General features: G+C 45.7%; 2 protein-coding genes and 2 long non-coding RNA genes across 6 annotated transcripts in view; 1 reads left to right on the top strand and 3 right to left on the bottom strand.

The window, feature by feature from the left end:
- Window positions 1-26,699, bottom strand: part of LOC140636464 (uncharacterized) — a 33,493-nt gene extending 6,794 nt beyond the window's left edge. Inside the window, exons 1-3 of one of the 3 annotated variants that reach the window (XR_012033643.1) lie at window positions 26,411-26,699; window positions 20,937-21,036; window positions 1,525-1,728 (exon numbers count right to left, since the gene is read on the bottom strand). This is a non-coding gene — a long non-coding RNA (uncharacterized lncRNA). Of the gene's footprint in view, window positions 1-1,524; window positions 1,729-8,766; window positions 9,342-20,936; window positions 21,037-26,410 lie in introns of those variants that run through there. The other 2 variants (XR_012033642.1, XR_012033641.1) reach the window with 2 other exon arrangements.
- Window positions 5,210-8,385, bottom strand: TSPYL4 (TSPY like 4). The gene has a single exon (XM_072831678.1). The coding sequence runs from the start codon at window positions 8,326-8,328 to the stop codon at window positions 7,135-7,137; it is 1,194 nt and encodes a 397-aa protein (XP_072687779.1). The 5' UTR covers window positions 8,329-8,385; the 3' UTR covers window positions 5,210-7,134.
- On the top strand, window positions 8,634-12,294 carry LOC140636465 (uncharacterized). Its single transcript, XR_012033644.1, has 2 exons — window positions 8,634-8,894; window positions 9,491-12,294. It is a non-coding gene; the product is annotated as an uncharacterized lncRNA (long non-coding RNA).
- On the bottom strand, window positions 23,412-26,417 carry TSPYL1 (TSPY like 1). Its single transcript, XM_072831679.1, has one exon. The coding sequence runs from the start codon at window positions 26,405-26,407 to the stop codon at window positions 25,292-25,294; it is 1,116 nt and encodes a 371-aa protein (XP_072687780.1). The 5' UTR covers window positions 26,408-26,417; the 3' UTR covers window positions 23,412-25,291.
- Window positions 26,700-27,183: the final 484 nt, after the last annotated feature.

Below are 27,183 nucleotides of genomic sequence, written 5' to 3'. Positions count from 1 at the left end.
GCAAGGGATTTGAGATTAACTTTTTGGCCACTCTTGGTCTCAGCAGAGGAAAGATCTGCATGTCACAATGGTAGTAACAGTCTGTCAGAATTTGGTTTTTGGAATATTGAGGTAGCAGAAACTTCAGCTCAACCATGAATTGCAATCTAAAATCAACTGAAGTCGACTCCTAAAATTCATGGCTCTGAACTGCACGGATCTGCTTATATGCAGATTTTTCTTGATACAATTCTGAAAATGTATTTTCCTTATGATTTTAACATTTTCTTTTTTTCTAGCTTACCATATTATAAAAATACAGCATGTAACACATATACAAAATACGTGTTGTTCTCAGTAAAGCTTTCAGTTAACAACAGTAGCGTGTTCCTCAGGTGTGGCAGGGGAGTTACATGGTACACATGTATTTTTGACTATGCGTGGGGAGGAGGCCCTAATTCCCACATTCAAGGATCAACTGTACTTCTGAGTTTGTTAAACTTCAAATCGGGTACTCTTTCCCCACCAATTTTCATATCCAACAACTTTATGTGTATTTAAAGCAAATATATGTATACATATATATATATACACACACATATATGTGTATACACACACTTGTTGAACTGGTTTGAATGAAAATCAAATCTATGTGATTATGCTGTATACAACAAACCAGCATAGGATGGAATGTCAAACCATCTCTGGATATAATAACCTTGACTCCGTATTAGAATCACATGGATAGCTTTTTCTTAAATGTGATGTTTCAGGAACATTCCCTTGGGTCTTCTCAGGCTCTTGAGAAAAAGGTTTAAGAGCTGATTTCCAGATTAGTGCAAGACTAGGATAGATTCAAGAGTTAACTCACCCAATGTGCGGCCCTTGAAAATCCTTGGGTCCAGTTCATATAGGGTAAATCTAAAAAGCTGTCTGTTGTTGGTCTCTAGAATCATCCTCAGAAATAATGGTGGTAAGTGCTCTTTACTAGGCTACTTCATGTTCCTTATTCCCTACAATATCCCTATGAGGTGTGTATAATTATTAAAATTTTACAGATAGGGATGCTGGGTGGCTCAGTGGTTGAGTGTCTGTCTTCGGCTCAGGGCGTGACCCCGGGGTCCCAGGATCGGGTCCTGCATTGGGATCCCTGCACGGAGCCTGCTTCTCCCTCTGCCTGTGTCTCTGCCTCTCTCTGGCTCTCATGAAAAAATAAATAAAATCTTTAAAAAATAAAATAGAATCTTACAGATAAGGACACTGAAATTGACGGAGGTTAAATAACATACTTGCTAAAAATTGTACTGTTACTAAGGAACAGAGTCTGTACATGAGCCCAAGTTTCACCCCAAAACTCATGCCCTTAGTTGACTGACACCTAAGTCTTCCAACATTGGAAGTAGATTGGGGCAAATTCTCAGTCTGAACCCACGTTTCAATTTAACAGTCACACCATGTGAGGGATTAGAAATAAACAGGCTCTGTCCTAAAGTAACACAATTCGGTAAAAAATATTAAAGCAAAGTTCTATACCATAGAACTTACCTGTTAGAGTAAAACAATCAAGAACCATGGGAGTAAAACGTATAATGAGCTCTGCTCTTCTTTTTTTTTTTTTTTTTTTTTTTTTGAGCTCTACTCTCCTTGGAAGCCGCACATACTAAAGCCCTCGGTAAGCAGGTCTACTCTTCCTTCATATTCAGGTTCCAATGTTCACCTTGAATATTGAGCAAATCTCCCTCTTTGGTGCTGAGGAAACCAAAATGGAAAATGAATAATGAAAACTGCTCCAAACTTAATGGGAGGTGGGATATCTGAGTCTATTGAGAGAAGTTAGGTCATTACTTAGAATGACAACTACAGCATCACATAGATTGCCTAACAGGTTCTCATACCATGCACCTGTTCTCAGAGTCTTAAAAAAAAAAGACTTTATTTTACTTTATTAGTGCTTCGGCCTTGGCACTTTATTGGTAAAGACTAAAGCTTAACAAAGAGATTGGGGCACCTGGCTGGCGCAGTCGGTAGAGCACGAGACTCTTGATCGTGGTTGTGAGTTTAGCCTCACACTGAGCGGGGGAGATTGTACTGAAAAAAAAAATTTTAATCTTTAAGTAAATGATTAAAATAAAGAAATAAATTACTAAGTGCCTATTAAAAGCAATCACTATGTTGAATCAATTTAAAAATACTCAAATTCTCTAATACAAATGTCAACATTGGGATCCCTGGGTGGCGCAGAGGTTTGGCGCCTGCCTTTGGCCCAGGGCGTGATCCTGGAGACCCGGGATCGAATCCCACATCGGGCTCCCGGTGCATGGAGCCTGCTTCTCCCTCTGCTTGTGTCTCTGCGCCTCTCTCTCTGTGACTATCATAAATAAATAAAAATTAAAAAAAAAAAAAAAACAAATGTCAACATGTCTTTACAGTTCCTAGCAACTAAATATCTTAAGATTTAAAGTCCTTTTGGTGCATTTACTCCCTTTGATGAAGACGACAAACTTCTATTTTCATTCATGTTTGCAGCAATCAAGATCGCATATGTAAATCTCAGTAGCTTTTAATCTGTAGACTGTATGGAACCCTGAACTAAGTGATAAAAGTGCCCCTTTCAAAGACCAATCATGAATGAATGAAAAACAGCCTTCAGCTGAGTCCTGATTATTCACATAGTTTTTGTTTTATGCCAAATTTAGTACAAATGTTTATGATGGTAGTGGAAGATAATCTAGGCTTGAAATTAAAAAATACATGTCTCTGTGACTTGTATCTTAGGCACATCTACTTCAACTTTCGGAGCCTGTTTTCTTTAAAAAAAAAAAAAAAAGATTTTATTTATTCATGAGACAGAGGCAGAGACACAGGCAGAGGGAGAAGCAGCCTCCATGGATGGAGCCCGACGTGGGACTAGATCCCGGGAAGGCAGGTGCTAAACAGCTGAGCCACCCGGGCTGCCCTCTGAGCCTGTTTCCTTAAGTATCTAAACGGAGATAGTAAAACTTGTGTGAGAATTGTGAAAGTAACACGAGAACATAAACGGACGTGCCTGACCCCTCAGATTTCTTAGGACTGTCAAACCAGAGACGGCATCTCTGATGCGAACAGATATCCAAGGCTCAAATTGTGACTCTATAGAGCAAGGAATTTTTTTTTTAAGATTTTATTTATTTATTCATGCGAGATACAGAGAGAGAGCCAGAGGGAGAAGCAGGCTCCATGCAGGGAGCCCGATGTGGGACTTGATCTCAGGACTCCAGGCCTACGCTGTGGGCCGAAGGCAGGCGCTAAACCGCTGAGCCACCCAGGGATCCCGTAGAACAAGGAATTTAATAAGAATACAGATAATTTTGGTTTTTATGATACACACATTACAGAAACTTGAGTCAACTGGAGAAAAAGAAGCAGGAGCTGCAAGAGGAGTAACGGGGAGAAGGGACCTTGAGCAAGGAAGGTTAGACAAGACTTTTGTCATCGTCTGGTCTAATGCCCAGAAATGGAAGAATGCCCAAGGAGATTCTGTTATGTGGGGACTAGGGAAATTATGAAGTATGACCCTACGAACAGGGCAATAGGCCTGTGCAGACCAAATGATACTTGTTTGGTGATCAGAGGATGCGAGAACCTCATAACCGATTTGGAGGTCTTCGTAAGGAATAATTTGGGTCTAGAATTGAGAAGAAAAAAGGCAATGAAAAGAAATGGGGCAGGGACATAGGAGTATACCAACTGGTAAGTGAAACCTACAGAATGTCTAATTTAGTATAATTTTATTCAACAGAACAGAAACCATCGTAATCTAACAAAAGAGTAGCACCAACCTACTAGGAAAATGAATACTATTGGTTAAAGCTGATAATAAACCAACGACAATAAAAATGACATTTTTCTGACCATGTCCAGAAAAGGATAAGAGAGACAATGCAGGAAAAAAAAATCACTGAATCGAAAAGGTAAAATGAACACTACAAGTATAATTTACAATCAAGATAGGTATAGAGGTTGCAATGAAAACATAGTTCTCTAAAATTTAAAATTTTCCAGGTCTAGGGCAGCCCTGGCGTGTCAGCAGTTTAGCTCCGCCTTTGGCCCAGGGCCTGATCCTGGAGACCCCGGATCGATTCCCATGTCGGGCTTCCTGCGTGGAGCCTGCTTCCCCCTCTGTCCCTCTCTCTCTCTGTGTCTCTAATAAATAAATAAAATCTTAAAAAAAAAAAGTTATCCAGGCCTAGAAAAATTATACTTAAGCAAGTAAAACTTGCAAGAATGGACTGCACCAAGAGTCAGCAGGTCTGTTTAGTAATAATTTGGGGCCATTTATGTAAAATTTTTGTTTAGATGGCTACAAATACCATTCATTTTCACAGATCTTGCAATAGCCAGGGCCCTCCCAACTCCTAACCCTTCATGTGACAGCTGCTGGACTAACAGCAGCAGTCCTGCCTAACAGGACTTAGTCATTGAGATTGGGATGTGTGGGATCAGGTTTCTAGATACTATGTCAGTCACAATTTGTTATTCTCTTTTTAAAGCACTGCACCTTGTAGGAAAAGAAATTAAGAAGCACTTGTAGAATATACAATGATTAACTCCTTCCAAAAATCTATCTTCTGAGGAAAGAGTAAGATCACGGTTAACACAAATGTAGTAAACAAGGATGGTGCATTAAGAATAGTTTTCCACTAAGTCAGTCAAAGCCAAATACCATTCTGACTTCATTCATATGTGGAATTTAAGAAACAAAGAGGGGGGGGAAGAGACCAATCAAGAAACAGTCAATTATAGAGAACAAACTGATGACTCAGACCGGAGGTGGTGGGGGATGCTGGGGGATACCTTAAATGGGTGATGGGGATTTAGGAGCGCACTTGCTAAAATGAGCACCAGGTGGCGTATGAAATTGTTGAATCACTGTATTGTAGACCTGAAACTAATGTAACAGTGTAGGTTAATTACCTGGAATTAAAACATAAAAAGCCAAAAATGTTTTCCGCTGTAAATATTTTAAGTGACCAAAAACAAGAAATGGTGCTTTAATTACCTTCAAAAACTATACTGGTTGAATAGAAAAATTATGTTCATGAGCATGTAGTTAGGCCTCTTATTTACCATTTTCTAAGCAAAAAAGCACCTTAGAAATTTGGTGGCTGTTTTTTTTTTTTTTTTTTTTTTTTGGAAACTTCAGGACAAATGTTTACTGTGATAATTTGATAACTTTAATGATTTCCCAATCTTTTATTAGACTAGACAACACAGAACTTTATTTTTATTTTTTGTTGAAAACAAGAAATACAGCAGACTGACAGACTTTATTTTTCCTTTGAGCACACAGAATACTAAAGTACTTAACGATCCTTGTTTAGTTTGACAGAGCAGTTCTACAAGTACTTACACTGGTCAGGGACATTAATGTCAAGTACCACGTTACTATTAGGGCAAGAAATATCACGACAATGGGAGTTATGGGGGTTTTTTAGAGATTACTTGCACAAGACACAGCAACAACTTGCAAGATTTCAAAGATCACATTCAAATTATATTTCTAAGAATAGAACTACGGGTGAAGACAGACCAGGACAAGCTGATACATTAATGAGTGTTCACAGGTTTCATACTGTGCAGGAAACAAGTTCGGTATTTTTGCACACGTTCTCAATTACGAGCAAAAAGCAGGCCTGTAAGTGTCGATTTTGCCAGCAAGCAAAAGTAGAGAAAGGAATGAACAGGATTTTACTCAAACACAGAGAAACAAGGAGCATATACCACTAATTTTCCACAGAGAAAATCACTCCTATAGTAATAGAGAGAAAACATCCAGACTTGCATCTTCGTGTACAAAAATCTACTGGTGAATTCAAGGGAATTCGGGAAAAGTCCTCCAAGCATCCTGTTTAAACATCAAGCACTCTGAGACCCCCTGGGCTCCCGGAAAAGCTCCCCCCCCCCCCCCCCGGGGCTCCAGCTTCCCGGGGCCCTTCCAAGACCACTTCGCAGCAGTCGGGCCTCGGCGACAGCAAACACCCCCTCCCCCCTCCCCCTCCCCCCCGCGGTGCCCAGGCCTCCCTAGCGCTCCGGGAGCTTCGGGCAAAGCCTTCCGGGGGGAGGGGGGAGGGGAGAGGGGGGAGAGGAGGGGAGGGGGCGGCGGGCAGTCGGGGCCGCACGCGCAGCCGCCGGAACACTCAGCTGCACACACCCCGACCCCGGCGGGGAAGCCTGGCGTCTCGGCAACGCGGCCGGGTTTCTAGGGACGGAAGCGGGGGCGTGAGGAAGCAGGGGAGGGTGCCCCGCAGCGCTGCCCCGGGTTGTTTCTTGGGGCTCCCCGTCCCCCCAGTTTCCAGGTCTAAAGAAGGAGAGTGAAACTCCGCTCCGGCCGCCTCGGTGGCCACCGGCTCCGGCTCTCCTTAAATCCGTCCCGCGCCGCCGCCGCCCTTCCCTGCTTCCCGGGGACTCCAGGGCGGGCAGGGCGGGGGGTCGCCGCGGCCCCGACGCCCCGAGTCGCCCACAGGTCTCCGTCGGAGGCTCTCGGAGCTGGGGGGCGGGGCCGGGAGCAGGTGAAGCACAAAGCCCGCCCGGGCCCCCGAGGCTCTCCACTTCGGAGCTCGAGCTGTTCTAGAAAGAGGGAGAGGGGGAGGGGCGGGAGGGAGGGGCAGGAGGGGGGTGCAGGTACGGGGCGGCCCCCCGGAGCGCAGCCGGGTCCTCCGAGCCCCCGGGGGGGGCTGCCCAGGTCCCGGGGCCGCGGCGGCTCCGGAGGGCCACGCTCCAGGCGCGAGCACAGAGCGCTGCCCACCTGCCCGCAGCCCCGGGGCGGGGGGGGGTTCCCGGGCCCCCCGCAGAGGAGCCACGCGGCTGCACCGGGCGCTCGCCGGCGGCCTCATTCCCGCCTCAGCCGCCTCAGCCGCGCGGCGGCCGGTGAGCAGCTGCACTGAGGGCCGGGGCCGGGGCCGGGGCCGCGCCGAGGCGGCGCGTGCACGCGGGACGTGGACCAGGACGCGGGCATCCAAGGGTCAACCTTACAAGCGACTGAGGGGTGAGGAGAAGCGGGGCCGCCGCGGGGCCGCGCCGAGACGGGCGGACAGAGGGCGTGCTGCGGGCCAGGCGCAGGGCCGGGGCGCGGGGGCGCGGGGGCGCGGGGGCGGGGCGCGGGCGGCCGGGGCGCCGCTAGCCGGACTGGAACCGGAAGGACCTGGGGCTCTCGGCCGGCTGCCTCGCGGGGTCCCGGATGCCCCGGCGCGGCCCCTCGCCCATCAGGTAGTACTGCAGGGGGTTGGGCCACAGCTCGGCCTTGATGATCTCCGCGATCCTGTCGAATTCTAGGAGGCTGTGGTCCGAGAACCAGTTGAAGAAACTGGGGATGGTGCTTCCTTCCCGGTTCCTGTGGATGTGAGCCTGGGGGTCCTGGCCCCGGTGCCAGCGGATGGGCGTGGCCAGGGACACGACCCGGCCCGAGGACCTGCGCTCGTACTCTTTGACGAGCCCCTCGTTGCGGAAGTAGGGGTTGCCCTGGAAGATGAACTTGAACTTGCAGCCGGCCCTGGGGTGCTTGAGCTCCTCCACCTCCAGATTGATCATGTACCTCATCATGTCCTCATCCTGGCCACTGATCATGGGCGCCAGCTGCGGGTGGTTGCGGAAGGCCGTGACCCAGAAGCCCGGGATGTTCTGGATGATGAAGCTCCTGCGCTGCATGTGGAGCCTGCGCATGCGGCCGAACTTGCGCTCCAGCTGCAGGAAGGCCCGGTCGGCCTGGGCGTTGACGTTCGACAGCTCCTGGTCGATGGCCTCCAGCGAGTCCATGCAGCTGCCGACCTTCGGGGCCTTGGCCCGCGCCTCCTCCTGGGTCCCCGCCGCCCCCTTCTCCTTGGGCATCGCCTGCCCGTCCTCCGCCGCCCCCGCGGCTGCTCCCTCCCCCTCCGCGGCGCACTTGGCCGGCAGCTCCTTGGCCTTCGCCCCCGGCGCCCCCTGCGCCCCCTGCGCCCCCGACGCCCCCGCGCCGCAGGCTTCTAGGGCTTTCTCCGCAGCAGGGCCCCGCGGCTCTCTCCGCGGACAGCCGTGCTCCTGGGCACCGGCGGCGGCCGAGCCTTCCGCGGGCAGCAGGCGCTCTCGGGGGCCCGCTCTGCCCGCCCCGCGGCCGCGACTCCCGAACACTCGAACGCGGAGCGCCGGGGCGCCTCCAGCCGGGCTCCGGGCCGGGGCGCCCCCCGCGGCCGTCTGCACGCCGCCCTCACCCGCGTCCGCCATCCCCTCGGCCCGGCCCGGGGTCGCGTCCGGGGGGCCCGGGGCGGGGTCGGCCGCCGCCGCCGCGCCGCAGTCTCGGGCGGCAGGGAGGTGCCTGCCCTCGGCCGGCGCGCTCATCTCGGGGCAGGGACCCGCAGCAGGACGGCGTCCCGGTCCCCGCCGCTCGCGCACTCCCGGAGGATGCTGCTATGGCAACCGCTGACGTCACGGCGGCCGGAGGCGCGCGTCCTCACGTCGCGCGAGAGTTCGCGGGGCCTGGGGATTCCGGGTTTCCGGGGTCTGCGCGCGCGGGCGTGGGTTCGCGGGCCGCGGCGGCGGCGGCGGCGCTTCCGGGGCGCTGGGTGAGTGTCCCCGCCGCCGCGGCCCCGCGCTCCCCTCCCTCAGGCGAGGACGCCGAGGGGCCCCCGAGGCTGGAGGTGAGCAGAGCGGCGGCCCCGCGGCGGAGGGCGGGACCCGGGAGCCTGCCTCTCCCTCGCCCGGGTCTCTCTCTCTCTCTCTCTCTCCTGAGTAATTAATTAGAATCTTAAAAAAAAAAAAAAGTGGTGACTTACGCACCTCGGCGCGGTGGAGACGGAAGCCTCGGCCTTCCCGACCGGACACCACGAAGGCTGCGCCCGTCGGCCGACCCCGGGGGCGACCGGACGCCAGGCCCGCTGCGCTCTGAAGTAATACACGCGGTCAAGGTACGTGCCTCACTGGCGTCGACCCACTCGCGCGAGCGCGCAGACCCGGCCTTGAAGCATCACGGAAAAAGACGTGATCTCAGGAGAGTGTAATTTCCAAAATGGCACGTGCCGTGGATGTGGCCCAGCCCTGAGCCGGGAGGAGCTCCTGCTTCGGAGTCCGCGCGAGCTCGAAGCCCAGGAGTAGTTGCCACAATAGCCCCTGTGGTAGTCCCCGGCGGGCGGGAGCAACAGCAGCTGTTTGTTCGCAGGCACTGCAACTCGTAATCGTCCAACTAAAAATATTTTAAGCGGCGTCTAAAACGTCAGTGTTAAAATAGCTACCCGAAATGTGCCTTTTCCAGTCAGTTCATACGATTCATCTAGCAGTGGTGTTAATTCCGCACCACGTGCTGTTTGCTGCAGTGTGGAAATACTGGTGTTGATCCTTAGACAAACGCAAGAATGAAGGAAAACTTGAATTTTGCATATTTTTGTTCCGCATCTTAAATTCATATTAGAAAAATGTTTGTGACTCTTTGTGATAGAAACTACTACGCTACAGAGCACCCCAGATCATGATCGCTTTTTTTTTTTTTTTTTTTTTTTTGTGATAGTCACAGAGAGAGAGAGAATGAGGCAGAGGGAGAAGCAGGCTCCATGCACCGGGAGCCCGACGTGGGATTCGATCCCGGGTCTCCAGGATCGCGCCCTGGGCCAAAGGCAGGCGCCAAACCACTGCGCCACCCAGGGATCCCCATGATCGCTTTTAAATTAGGACTCGGGAGAGGATCCAGTGAAAAGTCAGGGTGTAGGGGAAACAGAGTTACGGAAAAGTAGCAGGTGTATTGAGGGAGGTAGTGCAGACCCTGTGCAACTAAGAATGAAGTGCTGAGAGAGATACTGGCAGGTGGCACAGAGGAGCAGCCTGTCCCGCAGCTTCATGGGGTAGCTCACAAAGGTTTACCAGACAGTTCAGAAACATTCAAGATATTTTTGTGCCCCTAGTCTGCCTACTCAAGGACAGACTGTCCAGATTGACTGCTACCAGCTAATCAGATAACCCATAAAAACTGTACAAACAGGGATGCCTGGGTGGCCCCCTGGTTGAGCACCTGCCTTTGGCTCGGGGCGTGGTCCTGGAGTTCTGGGATCGAGTCCCACATCAGGCTCCCTGCATGGAGCCTGCTTCTCCCTCTGCCTGTGTCTCTGCCTCTCTCTGTCTCTCTCATGAATAAATAAGATTTTTTTAAAAAATTAAAAAAAAAATGTACAAACAAGATGCACTCTTCTCAGACTACAATTATTTTTCTCTCCTTTTTTCCCCCGTTTTAATAAATCCTGTTTTGCCTCTGTGGGGTGAAATCCATTTACTAATTTATCCTCTTTGTAAATAAGTAAACATTGTGCTATAATTTAGTGTATTTGTGACTTTGGGTTATACTTTGACACTGCTCTGCCTTGTTTCCTTTCTTAAAGAATCCATACAAGAAAGGTAGCATTTGCTATTTGCAACAGAAAATTAGAAAGTTACTTAAAACTACTGCTACCTCTGAACCTTTTTTCTTTTGTTGCATATACAAAGGACTTTTATCTCCACTGCTTGAAACATCCCCATCCCTAGCTTTGATTGTTCCTGTCAAGGGGATCATTTTCCACCAATAATAACCTGCCCATCCTTGAAACTCCATTCAAGCTTACCTCATGTAGATTGCATTAGCATTTTAATGCATTTAATAATCCTAAACAAGGACCCAGGATCACAGGGTTGACTCCCTCATGATGGAGACATATATTAATTGCCAAACTGCCTCCTCCCATCTCCTATGCATGACCTTCCCTTATCACCTTACCGTTCTAACAGTCCTCAATTTCTATAGCTCCTATGACCTTTACCGTGCAAATTAGAATTTACCTTCTATCTTTAACTTTCTTGGTTGTTTTATGCAGATTAGTCTCCTCATGCCAAGTAGGCAAGGATGGCTGCATCCTTGGCATCTACTATAGTAGGCCAGTGACTATCTCATTGGAGATTGTAATGAATTTGATTACTTGAGTTAAATGAAAAATGTAAAAGATTTAACCAAAATGAATAGTATGACTATGCTAGTATTTCATTTTGAGTTGAGTGGATTATGTATTATAGGTATGAATCATTTTGTTTGCATATTAGAATATAGGATTTGGAGTACATGACAAAGCCTGTTCTGTTGGCAGTTGACATCGGCCTCACTACAGAGCAAAAGGTATGTCAGTAACATGACCATATGGAAAAATACTCGCAAGAAATGCCATGAAAATCCAGGAGGGGGGCAGCCCAGGTGGCTCAGCAGTTTAGTGCTGCTTTCAGCCCAGGGCCAGATCCTGGAGACCCGGGATCGAGTCCCACATCGGGCTTCCTGTGTGGAGCCTGCTTCTCCCTCTGCCTATGTCTCTGCCTCTCTGTGTGTCTCTCATGAATAAATAAATAAAATCTTTAAAAAAAGAAAATCCAGGAGGTAATTTTCATTTGCCACAGGACAAGGAGTTTAACAAAAGTTCAAACATAAATTAGTATAGTCAAATAGGAACGATTTTACTAAAGTGTATAGTAAGTACTGGAAAATTTAGGAAATACCCACTGTTGTTACTCTTGAACAACAAGGTTGCTTTTGGTGGGAGCCAGGCTACTCATGCTGTTTGACAAAGTCCAGGCATGGGAGTTAATCCTGAAAATCAGGAGAAGCCACAGCTGGCTCCCATGGATTCCTTTCACTTTGTTTTTGGCCATCTTTAGCATCATTATAATACTATTGGGGAATTTCCATAAAATAAATATGGAGTCTAAAAATAATTAAAATTTCCAACATGCTTCTTGGAATAAAACCCAATGCCCCCCACCCCCCACTCTGTAATTCCTCTAATATGAGAAATGCTGAGTTTTTTTATCAGTTAAGGGTAAAATAAATCTGGGAACCTAGCCCAGTTAAAGCTGTCATGGAAGAAGTCCTTCAGGTACCTCTTAAGCGTCAAGTTAAAGAGACAACAGTTAACCAGTGGAACACATGATAAAATAAGTTGTGGGTACTGTAAACTGCTAGAAGAAAGTTAAACATTTCTGTATATAACCTTTAAAATAATAACCCCTTTCATGTAACCATATTACCATAGACTTGTTTTTCCACTAGAATAGGCCACGCTCTGTCTAGCACTTTTGTCTTTTACATCACACTCACTGCTTTCTCAAGAAATCAATAAAGGTCATGTTCATTATAGCAGTCGAAACTGAAAGGAAAAATATTTCGTATGAAAAAGATGTTTCTTAATCTTTAGAATGATCTAAGATGTTTGCGATAAAATGTAAAATGTAATTATTTACTAAAAAAGAAACTGGAAAAGCAAGGCAATGTAAAATGGTATAAATAAAGCCCCTCCGAAATGATCAGGACGTGTCTGCACCCTGACTCTGTGCGTCCCCTCATTTGCCGACGCCGGCCTTTCCTTCGAGAGACCCACCCCAGCTGGAGCTGGAGCCCGGCATGTTTTTTCAGAATGATAGGGTTTCTGGTTATATATTCATTAGGGCCTACATTTACTTAGTGTTTTCTAAATGTGTTATCTCATTTAATCCTCAGAATAACCCTGTGAGGTAATAATATTATGACTTCATCCTACGTTACCTTAGAAGGAACTGCAGCAAAGAGGAACCGAGTTGCTTATCCACAGTCACACAAAAGTGATAGAGCCGTAATCTGACTCAGGAACCTGTACACTCATTTATTATATTTTTCTGCAATTCCACCCAACATGTAAAATGTAAAGGTGCTTTCTTAGAAGTAAGACTGTATGACCATCCCAATTTAATGTTATGTCTTACTGTCCTGTTCCCCTCTGCCCATCCAGAAAGATACTAACAGTCGTTGGGGAAGTGCCTGAACACTAAAAGAAGCAGGAATTCATGATCCTGGATTCAAGGCTTAAAGTCAACAGTTCTCAATCCATCAGAGAGAACATTCCCTTTGTTCATTTGTTTTTTCTTTATTGGTATTGTGTAGACCCAGTCTTACTGGAGGAGGGCAAAAGACATGGGCTGGAGTTCATTTCTGCCTTCATGAGCAGTGGGAATTTGGGCAAGTGGTTTAACTTTTTTTATCTCCATTTCCACATTTTATAAAATAGGAATCCTAAGGGGCACCCGGCTGGCTCAGTCAATGGAGCATGTGACTTTTGATCTCTGGGTTGTGAGTTTGAGCCCCATGTTGAGCACAGAGCCTTACTTTTTAAAAATAGTAAGCTCACCCAACCTGTCTTTACCTACCCTCTTCTCAGAGTAACGGGTCAATATTGTAATGTAGGTGACCCTTACTCCGTAAGTTGCTTTCCTCCTTCCTCACCCCCGTTTCCATCTTTCCTTTTTTTCTTCTTTAAAATGTATTTCATGTACCATTACAGCCAAAAGATACTGAATTTTCAAACAATTTCCCCTAAATTACCCTTAACATATGGAAGGAGTTCTGTCCCTATGACTAAATGAGTCACCACTCCAGGGCTCCAAAGCCCAGAATTAAGTTGAGCAGCAACAGAAGCATTCCATGGAAACTTTTCTCTTCCTCAGACAGGACAAAGGCATCTTTAGCAGACAGAGCCTGTGTGTCCAGGGCCACGCAAAATTGGCATTTCCAGTAGAAAGCCGTCCTGCTTTTTGAGAAAACAATGGCTGAAGACCAACTTCCTTCACATTCAAAGAGGATGCTGGGCTAATTGAATTTCTTACAGGTATGAGTCAAGGATGGATCTGGCTTTGGCACCAATGTAGTGTGAAGTTTCATGTGGTAGCCATGAAAATGCACCTTCCGGCCTTCCTAATACAAGGAGAGTAATTGTTCAAGGGTCTGAATGCTGCACCCTGAAATCTCTAGTCTCCTTTGCATTCCGGCCATACCTCCTATGAGCCCTCCAGCCAATGGCTGAGTATGGCTAGGGTACGAAGGCAAGACCATTCCTAGAGGATGTGGGACTCAGCCAACAGCTGACTCTGGTTGCCTCAAGGACTCCCTGGTGGCCTTGCTGAATCTTCCTTGGATGGCACAGGAGTCTAGGACGCTTCCACCCAACTTTCTCTTGCTCCCCTTTTCACTCAATCAGATTTGCTTTCTGGACAGATGGCTCTCCCGTCTTTTTTTTCTGGCTCCCTCCCCATCTCACTCACACAGTCATTTTCCCCTAATAAGACCTTTGTATATTTAATCCCAGCTTGACTTCTGCTTTTCGGAGGATCCAGAATAACATGTTTGTTTAACAGATCATTTAAACCCCTTAGTTTCAATTTTTTTTTTTTATCTCGCAAATTGGGAGTCAGGAGACAGAATAGCTGGAAGTGGGGGAAAGACTTAGTGCAATAAAAAGAAGTCCTGCCTGCATTAAATGACATGATGAGGGGGGCCCCTGGGTGACTCAGCGGTTTAGCACCTGCCTTCAGCCCAGGGCATGACCTTGGGGTCCCAGGATCGAGTCCCACGTCAGGCTCCCTGCAAGGAGGCTGTTTCTTCCTCTGCCTGTGTCTCTGCCTCTCTCTGTGTATCTCATGAATAAATAAATAAAATCTTTAAAAATAAAAATGACATGATATAGTAGTTAGATGGCTGTACCTTAGAATCACTAGTTCCTTACATATTTTGGAGATTAACCTTTTCAGATATATGATTTGCAAATGTTTTCTCCCATTCTGTAGGTTCCTTTTTACTCTGTTGATTGTTGGTAACACAAAAATTGTAAATGTTAGAAAGTTTTGTGTCAGAATTTCATTAGCATTTGTTTTCATTCTTAGTGCTAGATAATGGTGTATCTTACAATGTTTTACAGTAGATGAAATAAGTTGCTTTCAAAAAATAGTGTTTAAAACACTGCAGGAAGAAAGGAGGGCCTGGCTTGCTCATTTGGTAGAGCATATGACTCTTTTTTGTTTCAAGTTTTGTTTTGTTTTGTTTTTTTAAGATTTTATTTATTCATCAGAGAGAGAGAGAAAGAGAGACACAGGCAGAGGGAGAAGCAGGCTCCATGCAGAGAGCCCGACATGGGTCGATCCTAGGACTCCAGGATCAGCCCTGGACTGAAGGTGGCGCTAAACTGCTGAGCCCCCCAGGCTGCCCTGTTGCAAGTTTTTATTTAAATTCCAGTTAGTTAACACAGAGTGTAATATTGGTTTTAGGAATAGAATTTAGTGATTTATCACTTACATATAGCAGCCAGGAGCATGTGACTCTTGAGTCATCCCCAAGTCGGGGGTGGAGCTTACTTAAAAAACAATAAATAACAGTGCAAAATATTTTTATATGTAAAATGGTATTAGGTTCTAGGCTTAAATACTAGATTTTGTCATCTATATATTTAGCACTGGATGATTACTCTGTATGGGACACTGTCCATCACATTGCAGGATATCTAGCTTCCCTAATGTCCCTAATGAATACCAGTAATACCTGTATTCATTGTAAAAAAAACAAAATAACTGGCAGACTTCCCAAACACCATTGGGAGAAGCCCACATACACCTTGAGAGTCAGGTTTGTAAATGTTTGTGACTACTATACGGAGTCGTCTCTACCACAGACCTAGATCACCACGTACTGAACCATCTCAACACAGCCCTTTATTATGCTAAGGGAAGTTAGAGCTTAGCCTGGTGAAGAGGATGACAATGAAGTTTCAAGTGCTGTTCTAAGTTATCACCCAGTTGACTCAAGCCTCCATAACACATTCTCTACATTTCACAGTGATACCCTGAGTTCTGTGCTGTTCAGCAGCCGAATTCCAGAAGGATATAAAACATTTGAACTACTTTGGCTAATTCTGTTCTTTTTTTTTTTTTTTTTTTTTTTTTTTAAGATTATAGTTACTTATCTGACAGAGCATGTGCGTACATGCAGGCTGGGAGGCAGAAGGAGAGGGACCAAGCAGACTCCCCGCTGAGCAGGGGCTCCATCCCAGGCAGTAAGAAACCTCTGCCTGGGTCTCTGCCTCTCTGTGTCTCTTGTGAATAAATAAAATCTTAAAAAAAGAGATGAAGCAGGAGCAGCAATAGGGTTTAGGGCAGATGATCCCCAAACATTAGCACGTATCACAATCACCTGTAGTGCTGGTTAAAATACAGTTGCTAGATTCCACTCAGGTTAGATTCCACAGGGCAGTAATGGGGTTCTCAAGATTGCATTTCTAACAAGATTTAAGTGAACCTCACGCTGCTGGTCTGGGGACCACCCTTTGCAACCTACGACATTAGGGTAATGGAGTAGTAGGTTGAAGCTGAAGAGTCAGAGAAAAAAGGTCCAAATAAGATCAGAGAATCGTCATGTAGCATCTGAACGTGCAGAAGTGAAAAGGGAAACCCAGCAAGAATGTTGAGTATATCAGCACTACCTACGGGTTATATGTCCTGAGCAGATCAACATCTTCAGTGATGAGAGGATAAGAGAACTTCTTAGCTTGTAAATTAAGGAAATCTCTAGAGAGAAACTTCTACCTAGAATTGAAGGAGGAAAGTAACAAAAGAAAAAAAAGTATTCCCAAAATTGGGATTATAAATGAAATTATACAGCAAGAAGAAGAACTTGCAAACAGAGTCAGCAGCTTTTTGTTTTTAAAGATTTATTCACATGAGAGAGAGCATGGTGGGTGGTGGAGTCAGAGGGAGAGGCAGATTCCCTGCTGAGCAGGGAGCCCGACTGGAGCTAGACCCCAAGACGTGGAGGTCCCAACATGAGCCAAATGCAAAATGCTTAACCATCTGAGCCACTCGGGCACCCCAGAGTCAACAGCTTTTATTTAAGCACAGAAGAAAAGTCAAAATAGTGGAAATGGGCAAATAGAATTCCAATTTTTGAATTCATGACAGTATTTTTAAATCTATTATTTATGGTTATAGCTTACATTCACTAAAATGCATGACTCTTAATTGTACAACTTGACAGGTTTTAACAAATGGGTACGTCTGTGTTATCATCGCCCAAATCAAGATAATGGTGCCTCACTATCACCCCTGAAAGTTTGCTCATGCTTCTTTCCAGTTACTCTACAGCCCTGAGGCAACCATTCTTTGGATTTCTATCACCATGGTTAAGTTTCCCAAACCACTGAACTTCACATATATGGAGTTATGTAGTATGTACTCTTTTTTATTGACTGATAGCACACAGCGAGGTGGGGGGCAGAGGGATTTTAAGCAGACTCCGCACTAAGGGTGGACCCAAGTTTGGGGTTCAGTCTCACAACCCTGAGACCATGACCTGAGCCAAACTCAAGAGTCAAACACTTAACGGACTGAGCCACCCAGGCGCCCCTAGAATGTACTCTCTTCTCTGGCATCCTTCACTTAAAGTTTTTGAGGAATCCCTGGGTGGCTCAGCGGTTTGGCACCACCTTCAGCCCAGGGCGTGATCCTGGGGTCCCGGGATGGAGTCCTGCGTCGGGCTCCCTGCATGGAGCCTGCTTCTCCCTCTGCCTGTGTCTCTCATGAATAAATAAATAAATTTTTTTTTAAATAATAAAAAATAAAAATGTTTTTGAGATGCATCCATGTTGTTACGTGATCAGTAGTTTGTTCTTTGTTGCTGAGTCATGTGCCATTTATGAATACATCGTGATGTACACATTCACCTTTGGTAGACATTGATTTGATTCTAGCTTTCAACTATGACAAATAAAACTGCTATGAACATTCTTATGCTGCAAATAAATTATACTTTAATAAAGAAAACAATGACAAATTCCAAAAACAAAAGTATCTATTTTTAGTAACATCTTTGGTCACTTAAATGACCAAAGAAAGAGCTACCACACAACAGTGAGGTGGTAGGGATCACGTATTTATCACTCAACATTAGCTACTATCGATGTGATCGAGAAAATGTAAATGGATTCAAACTGGGTAAGTACACGGACTAGAAAGCAAGTGGAGAACATACTCATTTCCCAATACTAAGCTGCCGTGCTAGAATCAGAGTCTGAAGCTTAAAGAAATGAAGACTTGGAAATGAAGTTACTACGAGGTCAGAAGACATGCATAGGCTTAACGTGAATCACCCATTCAGTTGCTGTGGCTGGTTCTGCAACGCAAACCTCTGCTCGATTAGTAGACATCATCCTCAAGAAATGTGTGCTGAAATAAAGCCCTTAATGAGAAGACCCATATTTCTAGAACTTTGTAGAGGAGTACATGAATCTGAAGTTTCTATGTATGTGGTCAATTTGGGGTAATGTCCCAACTGGGTCTATCTAGAACTGTAGGAAATAACATCACTGGCAACTCTTCCCCATAGTATGTGCTTCCTACTTACTTCCTAAAGTCTCCAGTTACAGAACAATCTTTTAAATATGAGTATTATTGTTACCTTGATAGAAGTTGACCAAAATTATCAATTATTCCTTTATCTGTGTACTTTTGTATTTTCTATTTTTGGTGACTGATAAAAATAAGCTATATAACATTTTAAATATTTCTCCAACTTTTTGTTCAGAAAAATTTCAAACCACAGTTGAAGTAATATTAAAATATTAATACTGCCGTTAAAAAAGAGACTCGCAACAATGTAAAAATATTACTAAGTTGTTCCCTTTTTTGACAAGGGAAATTGAAAGAGAAAGTACATCAGGTATGGACACATACCTAGGAGGAATTGGCACACTTTCTAATCCCTCAGCCTAAAGGGGACATCATTCCTAATTTATAAAGAGGTACCAACTTTGTTTGCTGATGCCCGAGGACAAAGTTAAACTGAGGGTGGGAATGAGGAGAATAGGTGGATCCATATTACAGAAAGATCCTAAAGAGGCTGTGTTACTCTGAAAGGAAGCTTCCTGGGAGAACTTAAGCAATGACCTGGCTACAGACCAGATTTGCAAATGACATGAAATTAGGGAGGTAAAATTACTCATTAGGAATAATTGATCATCCAAACACAAATAATTAAAATAAATTTAATACAATTTAATAAAAATTAATATAGATATATGTAAAGTGTTGGACACAAACTTCAATGAAGTAGAACATAAAGGAACCTAATTCAGCATCACGTGAATACTTCAAAATTTAACGGTTTGGGCAGCCCCGGTGGCTCAGCAGTTTAGCACTGCCTTTCACCCAGGATGTGATCCTGGAGACCCGGGATCAAGTCCCATGTCGGGCTCCCTGCGTGGAGCCTGTTTCTCCCTCTGCATGTGTCTCTGTCTCTCTCTGTCTCTCATGAAGAAATAAAGTCTTTAAAAAAAAATTAAGGGTTTGGTAAAATTTAATCTTACTAGACATGGAAAGGGTAATATTGCTGCCCCAAAAGCTAATGTTCTCACAAGATCCACTTAAGGAAAGATACTTTGTAAAGTATAGGTGGTAAGAATTCCAATCTTACTTTGGATGTTACTTTGTTCAGTTCAGGGCACTTGACTTTAGGAAAAACTGACATAATGAATCCTGTTTATTAGCATACACCATGGATAAGGAATATTGAAGGATTTTTTATCTAGCCAAGTTTGTGGTGATGGTGGTGGAGGGGGCAGGGAGCTGTTAGGAGGACGGGATTATCTGGGATGATCTTTAAGGACTTAAAAGAACTCTGTGGAACCAGGGTAATTACATTCTGCGAGACTGCATGGGTCAAAATATGGGTGCTGAGAGCCTGCTTGGCAATAGCTGGATGTTACAAGGCAGGGCATTTCTAAGTAAACTTAACAAAACTGGGAAGGGAGTAAGGTTCCCTCACTTGAGGAGTCCAAGGAAAGGTTATCCATGATTCTCAAATCTGTACCTTTGTATGTAATTTAACTGGTTTGAGGGTGGAGCCTAGATAGAATTTTTTCAAAACTCACCAGCTATTTTTTTTTTTAAAGATTTTATTTATTTATGAGAGAGAGGGCAGGGGAGGAGCAAGAGGGAGAGTAACAAGTAGACTGTGCTGGGCATGGAGTCCGACGTGGGGCCTGATCTCAGGACCCGGAGATCATGACCTGACCTGAAACCAAGAGTCAGATGCTAAACCGAGTGAGCCACCCAGGTGCCACACTCGCCAGCTATTAATAATGGGAGTTGGGTTTGAGAAATACTAGGCTAGATAACTATGTAAAAATGTGAAATTAAAATGGAGAGGAAGATAAATGGAAATTAATATTTATATTACATGCCAGCCATTGTCCTTGGCATTTTCACACTCTGACCTTAGCACAGTGCCTGGCACCTAGTAAACTCTCAAATGTGTTTTCTACAACCTTATAATGGCATTCTCCAAATAATCCTGGGAGATTATTAGTTTATAATACAGGTATCATCATCCCTGTATTGTGGACAAGGAAACCAAAGCTCAGAAAAGGTATTTATTTCGGCTAATGCGTTAGGTAGTAGACTGTAAAACTGTGACTTAATCCCAATTTAAAGCTAGTGTGGGGGTCCCTGGGTGGCGCAGCGGTTTAGAGCCTGCCTTTGGCCCAGGGCGTGATCCTGGAGACCCAGGATCGAGTCCCACGTCGGGCTCCCGGTGCATGGAGCCTGCTTCTCCCTCTGCCTATGTCTCTGCCTCTCTCTCTCTCTGACTATCATAAATAAATAAAAAAAATTAAAAAAAAAAAATCTAGTGTGCCCTGGTCCCTGGCCCGCTCACTCAGTAGAGCGTGCATCTCTTGATCTCAGAGTTTTAAGTTCCAGCCCCATGTTGGGTACAGAAATTACTTAATAAAATCTTTAAATAAATAAAGCTAGCATGTCTTCCCTGTCTCTTCAGGCCACTAATAAGACATGTTGGTATTTATAAAAATCAGCAGCATAAGTGGCCCTTTTTAATAGAACACTTCTTCCTGACCTATTCTCAAAAAACATTACATTAAATGCAAATCCTGAAAAAGTGAAAGCCAAAAAGTAGACATTTTCCTAATGTGGCCTGTCAGGCCTGCAGAAGCTCCCCTGCAAGTCTGGAGAACCCCAGAGGGCAGAGGAAATGGATTAGAGTGGCCCTTCAGAGCTCAAACAAAGCCCTTCAAGCAAACATGCAGAAAGCACTGCTCACAAATACCTCCCTACGCATAATGAGTGGATAAATACGTCACCTCCACAATCCAGGACTTCAGCTCTGTACTGAGGCGGGGGCTCTTTGCCATGTTAATCCTGTTTTCTTGGGCACGTGACTGGTTTGAGTATGTGAATTTGCTGAAGAGGAAACATTCAAGGAAAGATACCTCAGTGAGACAGTGAGTTCCTCAAGAGCAAGGACAACCTTAATAACCAAGGCGAAATAATAATTGCTGTAAGACTGCACTGCAAGGCCACACTACTTTTCAAAAATAAAATATGCTTCAAGTGGTAAGCATTGAATTGACAATGAAATGCTAGATTCGGATTTTTTTCTGGTGTCTGGCCAATTGTTAAATTTTAGAGCCTATGTTAACATACACAAAATGGTAATTTGATGACTGAAATTTTCTTTTCTGAGCTTCATGTACTTTTATAAACCAAATATACATTAAAATTTATTCTAGAAAAACATGAAGATACAGGTTCTAAATATTGTTAAGAGACTGCTTTAAATAACCAATATAATAACGATCAGGGCAAATTTGGGACCCAGATATACTTATATCCATAATTTTACACATTATGTTTTCCAAAGTACTGAGTATGTTGTCTTAGGTACTCAAGGAGAAGCTGATAAGAGACCTTCCATTTTTAGCCTTTTTTTACCCATTGGCCTCTAGCTATACTTTACCCATCTTAAATTTTAGCTAGATAACCCTTGTCTTAAAGTCACAAAAAAATTCACAGGGAGGAAGTTTAAATACTCATGTGTATTTTATACACTCCGAGATATTCAAGAAGCCTAAAACCATGCTGTGCGATGTAATTTAAAATTTACCAGTAGCCACAAAAAATGGTAAATATTTTTTAGTATTAATCAATATATCAACAGCATTATTTCAATATGTAATCAATATACAAAATTAAGGTATTTTACATTTTTTTTCCATACTAAGTTTTTGAAATTCAGTGTGTATTTTATACTTATACATCAGATCTAAATTTGGACTAGACATATTTTAAGTGCTTCGTAGCCACTGGTGGCTAATGGTTACTGTACTGGAAGCACATGTCTAGAGTCTAACTCTCTTCTATCTCCAGTGTAAGTCACCTTAAAATATACAAAAACCAAGCACATATAAGTTGATCCAAAGTTACGTAATGCTCTGGTAAAATGGCAAGGGAGATGTTAAATGTATAGGGTTTAGACTTTTCTAATCACTTAAACAAGAAATTTGCTTTTAAGGGCTTTGTAAGATTTTTTACACCAATTTTACAAGTGCCTTGAAAACCATCTTTTGGGACGCCTGGGTGACTCAGTGGTTGAGCATCTGCAGTTGAGCATCTGCCTTCAGCTCAGAGAGTGACCCCGGAGTCCTGGGATCAAGTCTCACATTGCGCAGGGAGCCATCTTCTCCCCCTGCCTGTGTCTCTGCCTCTCTTTCTCATGAATAAATAAATAAAATGTTTAAAAAAAAGAAAAACCATCTTCTTCCCATTACCTCATCAAGTCTTTCTGGGTACTAGGATATTTTGTTCTTTTTTTCCATTTGAGTTGTTCACTTTGTCATTCAATATCTGGTAACAACTATGTGCAAAACATGCTAGAAGCAGTGAGAGACACAAAGGATACCCCATCATCTCTTTGCCTTCACAAACTTCCAAACTAGCTAGAGAGGGAAAGAGTGAAAACCCTGTAAAAATGTATTTGCATTTTACTGTATCACTGTTTCCCCAATTCTTTAACAATAAAAGGAATGACTTTATCTTCTTATTCTTGTTATCTTCCCAAGGCCCGACAAAATGCCTTATTGGTAAATATTTGTGGAATTCGCTGTTCATGAATTACATATTATTTTCTGGAACAGAAGTCCCTGTAAGTACACCAAGTACTTGAAAAGACATTTCTAAATAAATAGAATAGAAATAATAGAATAGAATAGAATAGAATAGAATAGAATAGAATAGAATAGAATAGAATAGACATTTCATCTTCTTTAAGGGGAACAGAAAAACTGGAAGACAGGCGAATTATCTCTCAGGCCTTGAAAAATCTGACACAACAGAAGGCAGGGAGGTTTGAAGAAAACAATAAACAAGTTTTTACAGCTGAAAAAGTATGACAGAAGAATTTACAACTTATGATAGAAACTGCTTATTAAATGAGCAAGTGAATAAAAAAAAAAAAAAGAACTGAATGACCTTAGAATATCACTTACAGAGACAGAAATGGAAGCTTTAAGGAATTAAAGTGGTGGTGCTACACAAGCTATATGGAAAAAAGTGACGTCATGAGTAAGCACTTATAATTGTTAACATTTTAAAGCCAAACCCGTAGCAACAACCCTCCCAACCTGGCAAGGTACAGCAGTGTGCCCTAGTTTCTTACTTTTGTAAGAATGTCTTAATGTCTGTTTAGCTATGTTTAGAACTTTAATAATCCTATAATCTGTTGTTATTGTGAACAATTACTTCATGCATTATTTGTGGGCAGAGTGAAGAATAAGAAATCTAGCAGAGTAACATGCTTTTATTTTACAACACATATAAGGAAAAACAAATATGCCAATGGTACATTTCCAGTTTGACAGAGCAATCTCACAAAGTATATTTAGGAAAAAAGACACATCAATTACTAAGTTGTTACCAGGGTAAAGTAAGACACTCAAACCAAACATCTCTTGTAGGTTATTTTTTCTATGAAGACAATTCCCAGTCTTCAGAATCTGACAAAACCAACTTATTCAAATTATATTTCTAAGGATACAGTTTAAACAGAAACAAGAAGTCAAAAAATCTCATTTTCATGTAAATCTCTGTATCTTACCAGAAAGTAAAATTGTTATTTTTTCAACCATTCCCAATTGAAAGCAAAAAGCCTGTACAGCTCAAATTTCCCCAGTAAGCAGAAAGTTATTTTACTAAACACCAGAGAAATAACAACAGTATTAATCTTCTGCATAAATTAAGTCAAATGAAAACAAGAGAAGGCACTCAAAGTTGCTTTGTTTCTTTAAAGAACTCTTATCTACGCAATACATTTAACACTCCCAATCTCCTTCCATTCTCCCATGAAAATCCTGAGAAAAAGTGTTTCTCCTCCCATTACTACTGACAGAAAAAAACCTCTAATTTGAAGGCTCTGTCAGCCAGTCTTACTTAATCTTAGCCCAATTTTTATCTTGCTCATTTTTGACTGTGGTCTTCTGTTTCCCTCGCTCAGGTTACCCATCAAAACTACTTCCATCCACCATGTACTAGGTATCCCTTTTCCTTTCATTTAGATGTGTCTCCCTTTAAGCCCTCTAGGTGTCGCTGAAGGGGGCTGAGGGTTGGGAAGAGAGCAGAGGGAAGAGCTTCCAGTGGACTATTTTACAGGGCACCTGTCCCTAAGTAATGAAGAGCTAAAGCCAAATTAAAATAAAAGGCTTGCTTTTGCAGATGCTTTTGAAATATAACTTTTTTTTTCCTAAAGAGACAGGAGATAGATGGAGGGAAAGTGTACTGCCACCCTGGCATTTAATCACATTCAGGGTAAGGAGAAGAGGCACAAGAGGTATACCTAGGTGTTGTGTGAATTTAATAGGTGAGGCTGAGAAAGCCTGGTACTTAGAATGGACATCATCATCCTTGCTCCTGCCAAGAGAATAAGGTCTCACTTGTCACTTTAACCACTAGCTTGACATTGTTCTAGATCATGAAAGTGAAGGGAAGAGGAGCTGAGGAATCAAGGAGTTCTTTTGGGGGCAGGAACCCTGGGTCCACCAGCAGTTCTAGGGATTCCTGTTGACCAGAAACAACATAATGGGGCCAACAATAATCTGCTAGGTATTCACCAGTAGGTAGCAGCCCAAGGTGGGTGGGCATGGCCAGTAGTGGGCAGTAGGAGGTGACCACAGGTGCAAGAAGAGCAGTGGAGTCGCATAAATCAGAGACCAAGTGGCGCGTTGCTGCTCCCTCCGCCCCACAAGTGTGCATAGGCTCCATGCCTGTACTACAGAGCAAGGTGGGTAGAATGAGCTCCTGGGCAAAGCTAGGATTCCAGATGGTTAAGAGCCAGACCAAAGGCCCTGGAAACAAACGGTCCATGCAGTGCACAAAAGGTAATGCAAGTTACAGCATCATTTGCTTGGCTGAGGAGCGACGTGAATCACGGCCAGGCAGCGCGAGCCGGTAATGCAGAACGGCACGACGGCCAGTGGAAAGGAAGGAGGGCGGCCTTGAAAGTTTCAATCTTAGGTTGAGAAAACTGAATGTCCGGAGGAAAAAGGTTGTAGAAACGTCAGGAAGGGAGGGGGGGAAAAAGGTGGCAGGCATACCCGTCTCTGTCGTCCAAGCACAGGCCCAGCCGGAGCTGGCAGGGGGCTTGGGCATACTTCCCCGGCAGAGCTCAACCAGACTGGAAGCCGAAGGGCCTGGGGATCTCTACGGGCTCTCTAATTGGGCGACGCCTGGCCCTACGGACTCCTTCGCGCAACAGGTAATACTGCAGTGGATTTGGCCACAAATCCTCCTTGATGATTTCAGCAATCTTGTCGGACTCTGGGACGCTATGGTCTGAAAACCAGGTGAAGAAATTGCAGACGACGTCTTGGCTCCTGCGAATGAAGGACTGGGGCTCGTGGCCGCGGCGCCAGACGATGGGCGTGGACAGAGACACCACGCGGCCAGAGGCTCTCACCTCATACTCCTTGACGATGAGCTTGTTCCTGAAGTAGGGGTTTCTTCGGAAGAAGAACTTGAATTTGCAGCCGGTCCTGGGGTGCCTGAGCTCCTTTACCTCCAGATTGGTTACGTATCTCAGCATCTCTGCGTCCTGGCCGCGGATCATGGGCGCCAGCTGCGGGTGGTTGCGGAAGGCCGTGACCCAGAAGCCCGGGATGTTCTGGATGATGTAGTTTCTCCTCTCCAGGTAGTGACGACGCATCCGCCCAAATTTATGCTCCAGCTGCTGAAAGGCCCTGTCGGCCTGAGCGTTCACCGTGTCCAGCTCCAGCTGGATGGCTTCCAGGGGGTTCATGCGCGCATCCGGGCTCAAGCGTCGGGGCCCCGCGGCCGCCCCGGCACCCTCCCGCCCGGCCAGCTCTTCCCCTCCCTGCGGGTCTGTCTCCATCCTGGGCTCCTCCTCCGCCGCCGCCGCCGCCGAAGCGAGGCCGTCGCGGGCCGGCAGCTCCGGGGCCGTCTCCTCCGCCCGCACGTCCGACGCCCCCGCAGGGCCCCCCGCACCCGGCCCGCGCGCCCCGGCGCTCCCACACCCATTTTCCAGGCCGCCGTCCGTTGCCACCGACACCGACACCGGCGCCGCTGCCAGGCCTTCGCTAGGGGGCGGGGCCTCCGCCCGCCCCGCTCCGGTCGCTACGGAACCGCGACGCCCGCCGCCTCCCACCGGGGCTGGGGGGCCGCTGTCCGCGGGGGCGGGGGCGGGGGCGGGGGCGGCGGGGGCTCCCCGCTCCTCCGGGAGCCCAGGCTCCGCCGCCGGCCCCGCCGTCACCCCGGGCTCCGCCATCACCTGTGACGCCTCGGCTTCCTCACGGAGCCGCCTCACGGAGCCTCGTCACGGAGCTTCCTCGCGGAGCCGCCTCACGGAGCTTCCTCACGGACTGCCGCGGGTCCGGCTCCCCGCGGGCGCGGTCGGGAGTCGGGAGGCTGCAGGCTCGGGGGAAGGGGCCCCGCCGCCCCGCCAGGCCGCTCGGGTCACGAGCAGCCGGCGCAACCACGGGGGCACGTCCGCGCTCCTCACGGCAACCGCCCCCCGTCCCCCGCCGGCGTCGGGGGCGCCCGCCCACCCGTCCGTTCGCCGGCGCCTCCGCGCGGTTGACGTCAGGGCCGCAGATCTCGCGAGAGCGCGCGGACGCGGCGGGCGGCGGGCGGCTGCGGCCTCGGCGGCTCCGGGGTGACCGGCGCCCTGCGCGGCGCTGCCCCCCGGAAGCGTGTCGTGCGGGCTTTGCGGTGTATTTTCCGGGCGGGAAGGCAATCTTTTCCTTAAGGAAGAATCTTTGCATGAAGAAGGAACTCCAGGATTTCAGTCGACACCAAGTCTCATGTGCTCAAGAAGTTATTTTGTCACGTAGGGAAAAAAATAAGTAACGTTGCTATTTTCCACAGATGTATTAGTATTCCTTGTGGCTACTAATTGGGGAAGTTTTTCCTTATCTTTTCTTTTTGAACCTAGAGGTTTAAGAAGAATATGTGTCCCTCTTACATGACACAGTTATCTTGCTATCTAGAACGTTCTTTTTAGGCAGATACTGTTCATCCTCTAAGACACTTATCATAAAACTA

This window comes from Canis lupus, chromosome 7, assembly GCF_048164855.1.
Source record: "Canis lupus baileyi chromosome 7, mCanLup2.hap1, whole genome shotgun sequence".
Classification (NCBI taxonomy): Eukaryota; Metazoa; Chordata; class Mammalia; order Carnivora; family Canidae; genus Canis; species Canis lupus.
This window is presented reverse-complemented; position numbering and strand designations above follow the sequence as displayed.